The sequence below is a fragment of the Myripristis murdjan genome, chromosome 11 (genome assembly GCF_902150065.1).
Source record: "Myripristis murdjan chromosome 11, fMyrMur1.1, whole genome shotgun sequence".
Lineage (NCBI taxonomy): Eukaryota > Metazoa > Chordata > Actinopteri > Holocentriformes > Holocentridae > Myripristis > Myripristis murdjan.
The window spans coordinates 25,566,692-25,578,994 of NC_043990.1; the positions used below are offsets into that span (position 1 = coordinate 25,566,692).

At 38.8% G+C, this 12,303-nt stretch overlaps 1 protein-coding gene across 1 annotated transcript in view; it reads right to left on the reverse strand.

Moving 5' to 3' along the window:
- Window positions 1–4,292: 4,292 nt before the first annotated feature.
- LOC115367634 (CMP-N-acetylneuraminate-beta-galactosamide-alpha-2,3-sialyltransferase 1) overlaps window positions 4,293–12,303 on the reverse strand; it is a 44,764-nt gene continuing 36,753 nt past the window's right edge. Inside the window, exons 4-7 of the mRNA XM_030063476.1 lie at window positions 8,038–8,217; window positions 6,331–6,376; window positions 5,354–5,473; window positions 4,293–5,151 (exon numbers count right to left, since the gene is read on the reverse strand). Of these exons, the coding sequence (XP_029919336.1) occupies window positions 4,978–5,151; window positions 5,354–5,473; window positions 6,331–6,376; window positions 8,038–8,217 (520 nt within the window). The 3' untranslated portion in view covers window positions 4,293–4,977. The remainder of the gene's footprint in view (window positions 5,152–5,353; window positions 5,474–6,330; window positions 6,377–8,037; window positions 8,218–12,303) is intronic.

Below are 12,303 nucleotides of genomic sequence, written 5' to 3' on the forward strand. Positions count from 1 at the left end.
CCAGCCGGTGGCGTCCGCGCAATATCACTCACATCATCATTCAGCACTGAACATCTTTAGAGCATAACAACAACAACAACAACAACAACAACAACAACAACAATAATGATAATAATGAATAAGCTGTCAGAGAAATGATAATAATAATGGAGCTGATTGAGAGTGTGCAAAGCAGTTGTCAAAGCAAAAAGTGGCTCCTCTGAAAAATCTTAGATATAAAACATAATCTGGCTTGTTTACCACTTTTTTGTTCACTTCATAATTCCACATCTGTTCTGTCGTAGTTTTGATGTCTTCAGTATTAATCTGCAATGCACAAAATAATAAAAATAAATTAAAAAAAAAAAAAAAAAAAAAAAAAAAAAACATTGAATGAGAAGGTGTGGCCAAACTTTTAACTGGCGCTGTGCCCCATAGAAACTGAATTTCTATGGTCATCACACTAATGTGCTTCTAATGGCTATGTGATTACTTTAGTGAATTAATGTAGTTGTGTTATACTTTGTCAACGCAGTATGTCATTTTGTATTGCAATGCATTCTCCATAATGAAAGGGGGAAAAAAAACCAATAAAAATTTGGTCACAAAAACAACAACAACTACAATAACAGGCGTTATTTATTTATTTAATTTACTTATTATCAGTAATCTTTTTAAAATAAAACAAAAATGTGTGTAATAATGTCACATATAAATAAAATGAAATGAAATAAAATAAAAACAAAATAAAATAACGTGTGTGATGCTATGTACTTTCATGGTGTAGGACAGCGTCTCCCAGAGCAGCGAGAAAACAGCTGTGATGTGAAGTCAAGCTGTGAAAATCTGAGCTGCTTCATAATGAATGAGAGGAGAGAGAGAGAGAGAGAGAGAGAGAGAGAGAGAGAGAAGCGACGGTATAGGTGTTGCAGCACCCAGGGCCATTTTCTGGGCATAACAGCTTCACTTGTCATCACATTTGGGTATAAAAACCCAGACAAACTTTGATCATGCAGGATTTCGATGTGTTCTTACAGCCTCATGACATCACATCACAGGTTTGAGTCTCGGGATCTGTGGTGTCTGATGTTAGGAGCTGGGTTGCTTGCACTCACAGATATTGATTGGCCTTTTCTGTGATCAGAAGAATCATCATTTTCTGTGGTATATTCAAAAGATAGTTTGAGCTGTTCGTCTCGCATTCAAAGAACTCTTGGACTGTCAAAAAGTCAGACTTATAGGGCAAAAAACTTGGAACAACCACAGAAAAAAGCTCACTAGAATGAACATACCCATAATAATTAAGGCTGACAAGGCTGGCTTTTGCTTTAAAGGGAAATACCACTCAATTAAAAAAAAAAAAAAAAAAAAAAAAAAAAAAAAACACTCACAAAGACAAAATCAAGACTAAGATTCAAAGTTTTTGTCACTGAAATGTCTTTTTACAAATGTTCATTGGACTGTCTTGGACCATAAAAATATTATATGGCATATAGTTTTTTTTTTGTTTTTTTTTTTTTTTTTTTTTTATAAGATATAAATTAGGGACACATTTTAAAGATATTCATTTGATTTGCTGACACTTCATTGCAATCAAATGGAAATCAATCAGTGTGCCGTCACTGTGCAATAATCCAACATGCACAACAGAAAGAGCTCTCCCTGTCTTTTTGCAGGCAGCGGGGGACTTGCAGTACAAAGTGCACAAGCTGTGTGTTTTGGGATGCATTTCTCTTGCTTCCCACAAGATAGGTCTGTTTTGCATCAGTGTAGTATAGCGCGACAGGTCTGCACAAAGCAGAATCCATGCAACATAAAGCTTGCACGCTCAAAAAGTTGCAGAGAGTCAGGAAGTCTGTGCATTGAGATCATTTATTATTAATAAACTTGTTGGCTTCAGACGTTTCAGAGAAAACTTACCCAACTTTATTTTCAAGAACTGTGGGAGTCCACACCATAGCCAAATACACAGAATAATGGACGGCTGCCATTGCGCTCATCATCCATTTCTCCCACACAGACTAGTATCAGTGACCTATTATGTAACGCTTCCAAATTCTCCAGGGTCCTGATAGAAAAACAATAATTCAAAACTCCAAAAGCATAGTGTGCAATCAGAGCCCAGGATTTGAAAAACTTGAAGACTGTGACAACACCCCCTCCAGACACACACAAAGTCAGGACTGTCAGCTTTATGAAAATGACTTGGAACTCCAAGCTGGTTGGCAGTAGTATCTTTCTGATCTTCCCTGTTACAAGCTGGGCTGAACACACTGATATTGATAACATTAAAATAAAACTAAACACTAAAACAAACAACATTATCCTGCGAAGCTGTTTAAATGAGATCAAAATCAAATATTTATTCAACAATACAGACATAACTCATCTGGATGTCCACTAAACACAGATGAATAATGTCATTTTAAATTACTTTGACCATTGAGTAATGAGGCAAGATTTTAATGTCATCAGTAAACAGCAATAAGTCATCAATTCACTGTCATTATGGATAGATGAGGTGATGTTTATGTGGATTCAGGTGACATGCAGTTATTCACTTTTACTGTCCACTAGGTGACAGTGTCCTCAATGGCACAGCTCCACTCCCCTTCTGCCCCTCTGAGACAACAGCTTAGCCATGCAAGGTGGAAAACAAAGCTTTATTCAACAAATAAAGGCCGTTGCTCAGCTCTCAAAATAAATAACCGCTAAATGCAACCTACTTTTAAACCGAGAAAGAAAAGAACATGAAGACACCAACTGGGCAAAAGCGAAAGCACATCTCCCATCATATTTCAAGGCACACGGAGCAAATCATATTAGATTAAGCACCAACAAGCTTAACTCCCTACAAACATGACATAATCTTTTACACTGAGAACATTTTAGATGAAGTATTTGTGGGTGAAATAATAAATGTGAGGACAGAGTGAAGCGGTTCTTTGCTGCTTGCAGTCATAAAACATTCAATATACTACAATCCCTTGCAGTGCAAGGACTCTACTGCATTTGTAAGCAAGTACACCTAATTATTTAAGCCTGGAGAAAAAATAGCTCTATCTGGTCATGGGGCTGCAGAACTGAATCTGTTGGCAGAATTGTGAGCACCAGTTTTCGTCCCTCTCTGTTTACTGTGGCGTATTCAACAACGAATTTTACTGATTCCTCACAAAGACAAACACTTTAAATGTATCATGCATATGATTTTTCTTTAAATTCACATTTTATAGACAGCAACAGTATAAGACTGGTAAATGTAACTGACAAATACAGCAATAATAACAACAACGACAATAATAATGGTAATAACAATAATGACAGTAATACATTTAAGTTCAAAGGCAATATACATCAAATTATTTTGTCTTAAAAAAGTTTAATCAAAGGCACTTCACAACTACTTTGCAAGTATTAAAAAACGCACGTCACTTTAAGGCACACTTGATATGCATGGTATAGGCTGTAAAACATCTCAGTTGTGACTGTATATGGAGTTACAAACTGGTCCATCTAACAGTTTCTCACACTGAACTTAAAGCAGAACTCTGGCCATTTTCAGCCTGAACTTTATTTCCCATCTTTTTCCATCATGCAGATTGATTCTGACCCAACTCCCATCAGGAGCTTACACAGCTTTGTGCGTCTTCAATACAGTCCTATAAAGTCAAAAAACTGACCTCAGAAGCACATTAATTATTTGCATGTAAGAAGTTATGTTGGTAAAAAGATCTAAATGAAAAGTATGTCACGCCTTGCTCTTACAGTTTTGATGTGACATACATAGTAAAAGTTGCCAGGTCATGCACAAACTTAGAATTACGTATTATTACAGAGTGACTGGTCAATGTGTTGAGAGATATGTGTGTTGGGTGCTTCAAGTCCTCACTGCATTGAACAATATTTACGCAAGCATGACACAAGTGGCTGTGTGGTGAAGTGACTGTTGAGACTTCAGTTAGAAATGATTGGCAAGATGGAAAAAGATGGGAGAAAAGTGGTATATTTTGAAAATGGGGTCAATTTTGCTTTATTAACAATGCCAGGATTAACATTATCCTCTGCATCTTCCTTGATCATAAAACAGATGTGGTACATACAGTACGGCGCATGGCAGCTCTACTGCTGCATCAGTGGCCATTCAAGATGCTGGTATGTTATAATGACAGGATAAAGTGAAATGAAATTTACAGCAAAGTCTCTCTGCTGCGAGGGTAATTAAATTCCCCCTAAGCTTGATACAGTAAAAATGTCATTTTGGATTCAAAAAGCTCTCAATTTGCCCTACATAGATTGGGGGATTTTTGATACGAGATATTCTCATCTCTCAGCTGTGACGTCCTGCATAGAGGCCAGCCATGAACTTTGCGCAGAATCACTCTCTGTGCGTCCATACACAGGCTATAAATTGAAAGATTATGGCATCTTGTCTATTAATGTCAACAAAATGAGCTTTTTTATGTCTGTGGCATGTTCACAAACATAAAATGTTATTAAAAGAACAGATGGAATATACACACATGACATAATAGTACCAAAGTGACCAATAGCTGGTTATTGATGTGGCTAGGTGACAGGGTGTCCTTTCCTCCACACCTTGGTTAAACACCGTGCAGGGGGGTGGCAAACCTTCCTATATGCATTCATGTTTTGGGTTACCGGAGATGAATCCACACACTGTTTGTTTTGCTGGTCTGTCCTGACATGGGAATGTGAACGGTTACACATCCAGAGACAAAAGCTCTGTTGTTTTTGTGAGTAAAAACCACACTGCTGGAATAGCAGCGTAAATGTAGTTAACAACAAGCTTGATGATCTAGTTCTTCTGTGTGGGTTGGTTTTTCTTGTTCCGTGGTGTTTAAAGCTCTGGATAGCCCGAGAAAAGTTATGAGATAGTCTTTGGAAATCATGACCCCAGTGCGGGGAAAAAAGAAGAAGAAGAAGAGAAGGCTGATAAAAGTTAATTCGGTTCTCATTAAGCTACACACATACTTGGCATCATCTTCCTTTAAACATTCTGATTTTGTGCTTGTCTGCCAGCAGCAGCGTGACATTATACTCATAATCTCCATCATGGACTCCTGTGTGTCGGAAAGCTCCAGCCAAATGGTTCTCTTCCCAGTAGTGATGCCAGTTTCCATACTGGTCTGCACCGAATCCAAACACGCTGACCTTGAGAATACACAGAACAACAGCAGTGTGTCACTTAAACTGTGTGCAATGCAAATCTCTGATTTTATCCAAACCAAAGATAGACGATCAGTTTTCATTGCCAATTCACATTAAGTATTAATAAAACTTGAATATTAATACTGTGTAGCTACAGCTCATTTACATTAAACAAAGTAAAGTTAAGGAAGCTTAATATGCTGACCTCATCACATATGTGAATAGCAAACAATAAGCTGAGGAAGCCGGTGGAGGGATATCGGCCGTGACCCTCAAGCCAGCTCTCATAGACGTACTTGAAAAAGGTAGGACTGTAAATCAGCACCTGCAAACAGTCACAATCACAAGAGATTCTGCATCACTGAAAATAATTTTGCCTAGGACTCGCATAAGAAAAGCTTTGAGGCGGACTATGTGGTTTCAAGGAGGAGGCCACACCACTTTGTTATGATGTAGTAAAAAATTATGAATGACAATTAATTCCCAAAGAATTTAACTGCTGAGTTTAGCACAACTCTTTTACCCCACCATAACCCAAAATACAAGTGCATTTAGCTCCATTTTTGTTTTTTATGCAAAGAGCAAAAGAGCAAAAAAAGAGCAAAACTATTGACACTGCAATCACATTTTTTTTTTTTTTTTTTTTACTGAAAGTAAAGTATATTTGCTGTTAAAATACAAATCCAAAAGTTTACTTTGCAAATCCAAATGTTTTGTTTGCAAACCCAAAAAGTTTTGTTGGCAAATGCAATTTTTTTGTTTGTGAGTCCAAAAGTTTTATTTGCGAATCCAACAGTTTACATTGCAAATCCAAAATCCAAAAGTTTTCTTTGCAAATCCAAAAGTTTTCTTTGCAAATCCAAATCCAAAAGTTTTGCTTGCTGCTGAGCTGACTCTAGCTGAACAGAAACATGTCTTATATTTTTCAGTGCAGGTCCCGCCCATGAGGTTCAGTTCAGCAGCAAGCAAAACTTTTGGATCACAAACAAAAGTTTTTGATTCACATTTTAATCACAAATTTATTGGACTTGCAAGAAAAGATTTTTTGACTGCAACGTCAGCAGTTTTGCTCTCAGATCTGTTTTTTGATTGCAGGTCCATTAGGTCTGATTGCATAAAAGCATAACAAAAAAACACTCAACAAAACGGAAACATGCATACGATGAAGACTTGTTGACTCACCTTTTCTTTGTTTGCCTTTATTCTTGATATAACAGGTATGTATGTGCTGCAACGATAGAACAGTAGACTTTGTTCACTGCATTTACAATAGTAACATAATTGTGCTTACATTTATGTCTACAAGAGTATCACATCCTTATCACAGGATAAGCAGACATGCATATTGTTTTAATTATTGGCATACCTTTGATGGATGATATTGGAAAACATATGTCAAGTGTTTCTTTCTCACCAAAATGAAGAAAAAGGAGGCAATTAAATATGGGCACATTTACAATTCATCATACAGTAGCATATGCTCACTGTCAAATTTTTCCAGTCATTCATCATATGACAGCAAGTGGTGTTGATATGTTCATCATCTTTGCATAGCAATGAGAAACGCAAATGAAAACCATGCCAGTCGAGAAACTGTTTGAATAAACATGAACTGGGCACCCACTTCGAAGCAATACAGCACATGCAAAAATTGTGTGCATGCCGCTAGCCATGAAAATGAAAAGGAGCAAAAAATCCCGTTGAACTAAGAAAGTACTTAAGAGTGGCTGTGACGTTAAAGTGGCGATGCAGAGTGGTGAGCCATAATCCACAAAAACGTTTCTAATTACAAGGTAAGGTTTATGAAGACTGCAGCCGCAGTAATGGCTGTCATTACACTGTGGGTCATTAAAATTCAAAGATTACAATGATTGGTCAGTTGTCTCTTCCATATTCATCATTTCCTTCAGACATGTTGGCTGCCGTTTAATATATTGTCACGAGGATGGAGCTGGAAATGTGTTCGGCGCAGTATAACGCTCCAAGGTCTCCTCTATCTTGTGGTGGATGAATATGAGAATTATCTACGGTACGTCTGGCTGGCTACATCATAAACCCTGAATGTCACATAAGCTACAAGCATTTAAAATACCGTTTAAATTGAGGATCACTCCCGTCTTTAGCTTTCTGCCTCGCTTATTCCAACTTTCCACCCACTTTCCTTTAACACACGCATCAGTACGGCGCTCTTGCAAAGTGAGGGACTTCTTAAGCATCAAATCTCAGGGAATTATTCATGTTTAAAGACGGCACTGCAAAATCACCTTGTGAATTGGGATTAACGCAGTCACACCGGTGTCCCTGTCCCCATCAGCTGAGGGTCTCATTCTTTACCATGTTTTAACAAGGCTCCAACATGCACAAAGTTAATTCACCACACCGAATGAAGACCTAATGCTTGCTAGTGGCAATACTGAAATTCCCACCACTAAAAGAGACTTGTGATGTTTAATGATGTGGAATTATTGCTTTAGCACTGTTGGAACACAATTGCAAACTTAGATGAAAAAGTTTATTTAGAGATCAAGCCGTTTCCCAGCCCTTGCCATCATTTCTTACCATTTAACACATTTTCCTGGATTTGTTTTATTTGTAATGCCATTACTAATGCCAGCGCCAATGCATTCTAATTTTCTGGATCGCCAGTAATCATCAACTTGACAGCCTTATCCAGAAGGAATGAGCTGAATGTGAAATTAACTGGAAGGTGATTACGGAGGGATAATGTTTGTTATGACAAGACAAATGTGTGCTTGTGGTATCTGAGGAATTTTAATGAATCTGGGAGAAGGGAAAAATAAACGCTACACATGCACAGTTGTATCAAAAGTGGAGAAATGTCTAAGGAAAAAGTAGACATTCACACCTCCACTTTTTTATTACACTCACTGTTTAATGGAGCCTGTGGTCAGGGCACTAATGACCCACTGAAGGTCCAGAGTCTTGAAAGGGATCAACACGAGACTTGTGGTGTTGTCCAGGTCTATGGCACTTTCTGGGTACATGACATGATGAGTTGTTCTGGCACCCACATCCTCTTCAAACCCAGTGGTGGGAGCCTGGTTCATCCTGCAGGGAAAAGCAGCGAGTCATTAAAAAAAAAAAAAAAAGATATCACACCTTCTCCTTTTTTGTTGTGTTATTTTGACATTTTCAAAAAGAAGGGAAAAAACTGATTGCCTTGCCTTCATGAGTTTTACATATACTCGAAATTGGCCACATAATAGAACGTTAAGCCAAAAAAACAGGCTTTGACAAGCACATTATGAGGAAAAAAAAAATCCACATAATAATTATAGGAATAAAAAAATGCCCCATTTAATGATGTGTTGAAAATCCAAAACAGACATTCAAAACAGTCCACTGTCCATTTAGAGTGGTGGGCATGGCAATTTCAGCTTGGCAAGCTAGGTGTCCCTATTATTATGTCCAACAGCAGCCGCTCAAGCTGGAGCAGTAATTGGCTGTTAAACGGCAGCTGGCTGCGGTCAGTACGAGGAGGTGACACACACAAGCAATAGAAACGAGCTGACCACGTTTGACTGACATCACCTGTTGTGTTGCTGCAGTCGGAGCGCTATCAACCTCCTCATTACCCACTTTGACTTAACAGGCATGTAAGAGTTTGACATTTTCTGCCAAAGCCTGACAGGACCCAGCATGACCTCCTCCAAAAAAGTATTTTTGACTATGCGCAAGGTTGTCTTACAGGTGCTGCAAGCTTTTTGCTATTCTGTGTTCAAGACAGAGAATACAGCTGCTTGGATTTCAAACACTGACCAAAAGTGACTAACTCTTTGATAGTAATTCCAAACCGACAATTAAAGATCATTCTTGGACAAATAAAAATCAAATGGGCATGAATATGTATAGTCAGAATGAAGAGGATTTAAGTAAAAAAACAAACAAACAAAAAAACAAATTTATAGACTAAAAATAATCCCTCCCAGCCATCAATCACCAGTGTGTGTTGGTGTGTGTATCTGCAGTGACCCTGCCCTCTGGCTGTTTTGCTGAGTTCAGGACACTTCTGGGCCTCAGGCTTTGGATGTATATATATATATATAGGGGGGTGTGTAGAGGCACCACTACTGCCACTATTTGTATTTGTATAATAATTTATATTCGGATTTTGGAAAAAAGTGGATGTGGAGTGAAACTGGAAGTGATTTTAATCATTGGATGACCCAATATTCCTGCTTATTAAAACTATATAGGTTTAGGAAACTAAACCTAATGACCATTCTGCAAATTAAAGGCAATCTAGCTGTGAAACAATGTGGAAGACTTCTGTCTCTCTTGGGGACCGACATCTGAATGAACACCAGTCAGTGGGGTTTCCCAGCATGCTTTTGGGCAACGGATGTGTACTGAGCCCAGTTCATTGCTATTGTTTATCATGTGCTCTTTGTGTTGTCTTACTAAGTTTAAGGTTGCTTTTACATTATTTTGTACCGTGACTGCTATTGTGTATTCTTGTGGTGAACCCCCATCTGCTATACACTTTATTATTTGATATCTGAGTTTATGCTGCTTCAAGGTAAAAGATTGGATGATTAAGTTGGCCGAAGAGGTGTTTTTCCCACAAGTAAACCAAGACAGCGAAGATATTATATGAATTATCTAAAGCCGAATATCTAGGGAAGTCTTTGGAAGGCCTTATCAGTGAATATAGTTAGGAAAAGAAAACTTTGTGGGATGTGGCGCAGTCAGTACAGTCAGAGGTGTCAGTGTGGCATGTGTGATAGTGTATCTGTGGCAGGGTGTTGGACGAGACAAACCAAACATAACGCCAAACAAAAAGCCAAGAGCTCAAATGAGGAGAGCTCCCACGATAAACTGGGAACAGCCTGTTTTAAAGCCTGGGAGCACCGGGCCCAGGCGCTTCCAGTTGGCACCGACGAACCCCTGCCCCGCGCCCATCTGCAAGACAGACTACATATATCTATCTATATCTACATCTATATCTATGGATAAATAGATATATAGATATGCATTCTTTATTCAAATGGTCAGCAGTTGACTAATATTGAACAGTACTGATGTTTACTTAGCTACTGATTTATTATTTTCTCAGTCTTCATTTCTAGAATTGGTTGACAATGTTGACAATAATATTCTTTAATAAAGGTATTTGCTCAAGGGAGCAGCCTTCTGAGTACCCTTGCATTGTCATATTGATGCAAAGTCAGTGCACAGTCCTCATGGAAAAGGCCTTTTTCATTTCAGCTAAAAAAAAATCATTATATCAGCACCTGGTGAATTTTTCCCCTCTAGTATCAGTCTCAAAAATCCCATATCAGCCGGGCTCTAGTCAATAATGAGAGCAGACATTAAAATCATTCATGGGTCCCCAGTATATTGCTGGTGCTCTGGTTTCTCATGCTGTCATACATCATGTGGAGTGATAGTGGGCCTCTATGCTGAGAAACTGAGAACTTTTGCAACAGCACTACAGCTAAATAGCCATAACAGTCATCTTAAGCTATATGATGGTGCTAACATCATCATACTAACATCAAATATGTCTTATCCAGCACTTCTCGGGGCCCAGAAATGGAACCGTCAGCCGCTGAAGGTTAGAGAGAGCACAGACCTGCTCAAGAAAACACCTAAGCTGACATGTTTCAGAAAACCAGATGGCCAAAATAACAATGCAGTTGGTGTGGAGACAGAGACAGACCTCGCAGTGCCAATTAGAATGCCAGCTAGGCCGGGCATTCCTGTGGACATGGCGGGAAAGTCTGTTAGCCCCGGAGAAAGGGAGTGGAGCATCACTGAGAGTTTGGCAGAAGGCAGTCTTTCATTTTGAGATGCCTTCCTAGTCTCATAAAAAGTGTGGCAACAAGGGCCGAGGAATCCCATCCTTATTATCTGCAGGAATATGTGAAAAATTCAACACTGTAATGGGCCAGTGTGAATTACCCGGCAGGTACAGAAGACTTTCTCATTGTCAATTCTATTCCTGATCCAGAATGGCGGTGCTAACTTGTCAACTGTTGTGCATTACAGGAGGTATCTTCCTTGAATTTTCTTGACTTTGTCTTTATTTTTTATTTGTTTATCTATATATTTATTTGTTTATTTATTTGTCCATTTTTCCTAAATGCTGGTGTCAATGGTGCAATAATGCAAGTATCATGACGGGAGTCGGGAATGCATTCATGCAAAGTGGCCAACAAAATGATGTGTTTTGAAGCCAAAGTGGCTGAGACGCAATTGTGTCTCCCACTGTCAATTTTCAGGGTAATTGTGATAATGAGAGGATATAATAGATATATGACTGGGCTAATTTCAGTTTTGTCTGCCTTGTGATTGACATGTCGCCTATCCAGTGACCGGCAGGTTGTCATTACATCACCGTTTAAGGTAAGATGTCCATTACGTGGCAACAAACATGCTTTTATTCTCCAGAAATGAGTGAGACTGTAGGAGTGTGTTCTTTTGAGCCTTTAATTTTTCTTAGTATATAGCTCATCACCTATGCCATTTCAGCTCGCCTGTCCTAACAAACCCTCCAAGGATTATACCCTCCACCTTGACTCCACCCTTTGCCTCATTATGGCTGCTCCAGCTGTAAACAATGACAACATGGTGGCGTGTACATGTAAATACAATCTCCAGGATTTAAAACTTCCCTTCATAAGCTGGAGGGTCACTAAGTCCATTTGTTTTTACATTTTACGGTTCACACACCCAAAAAGTTTTCTCTTATTCTCCTGCTGACTGGATTCCATGCACAGTGCCTTCTCTTGATCTCACCGGTTCAGTCAGTGTTTAATGTCTGCTCTAATTCCCTCCAGTGCTTGGAAACCATAATCGATGGACTTGAAAGGAACTAAAACAAACTTATTGAGGTCTGAAAACCCTGCCTGACACATGAGTCTCAGTTCATGCACAGGTGACTGAGGCCCTCAGTTGCAAAAATATTCAAGAGACTGAGTAAAACACCATGAGATGAAGCATGCCCTGGAGTTATCGAGATATATAACATTTCAATGCATCTTTTGAAATACATTCCTGCAGAGATTTCACTTCTCAGTCAGCGAAGCCCTGCATGAAGTGGATTGCAACTTTGTAACAGGCGTGCAGTTGATTAGCTCGCTTAAAGATTTCGCTGTGGTTCTCCGTGATAAATTTGGGGAATTTCAAGCC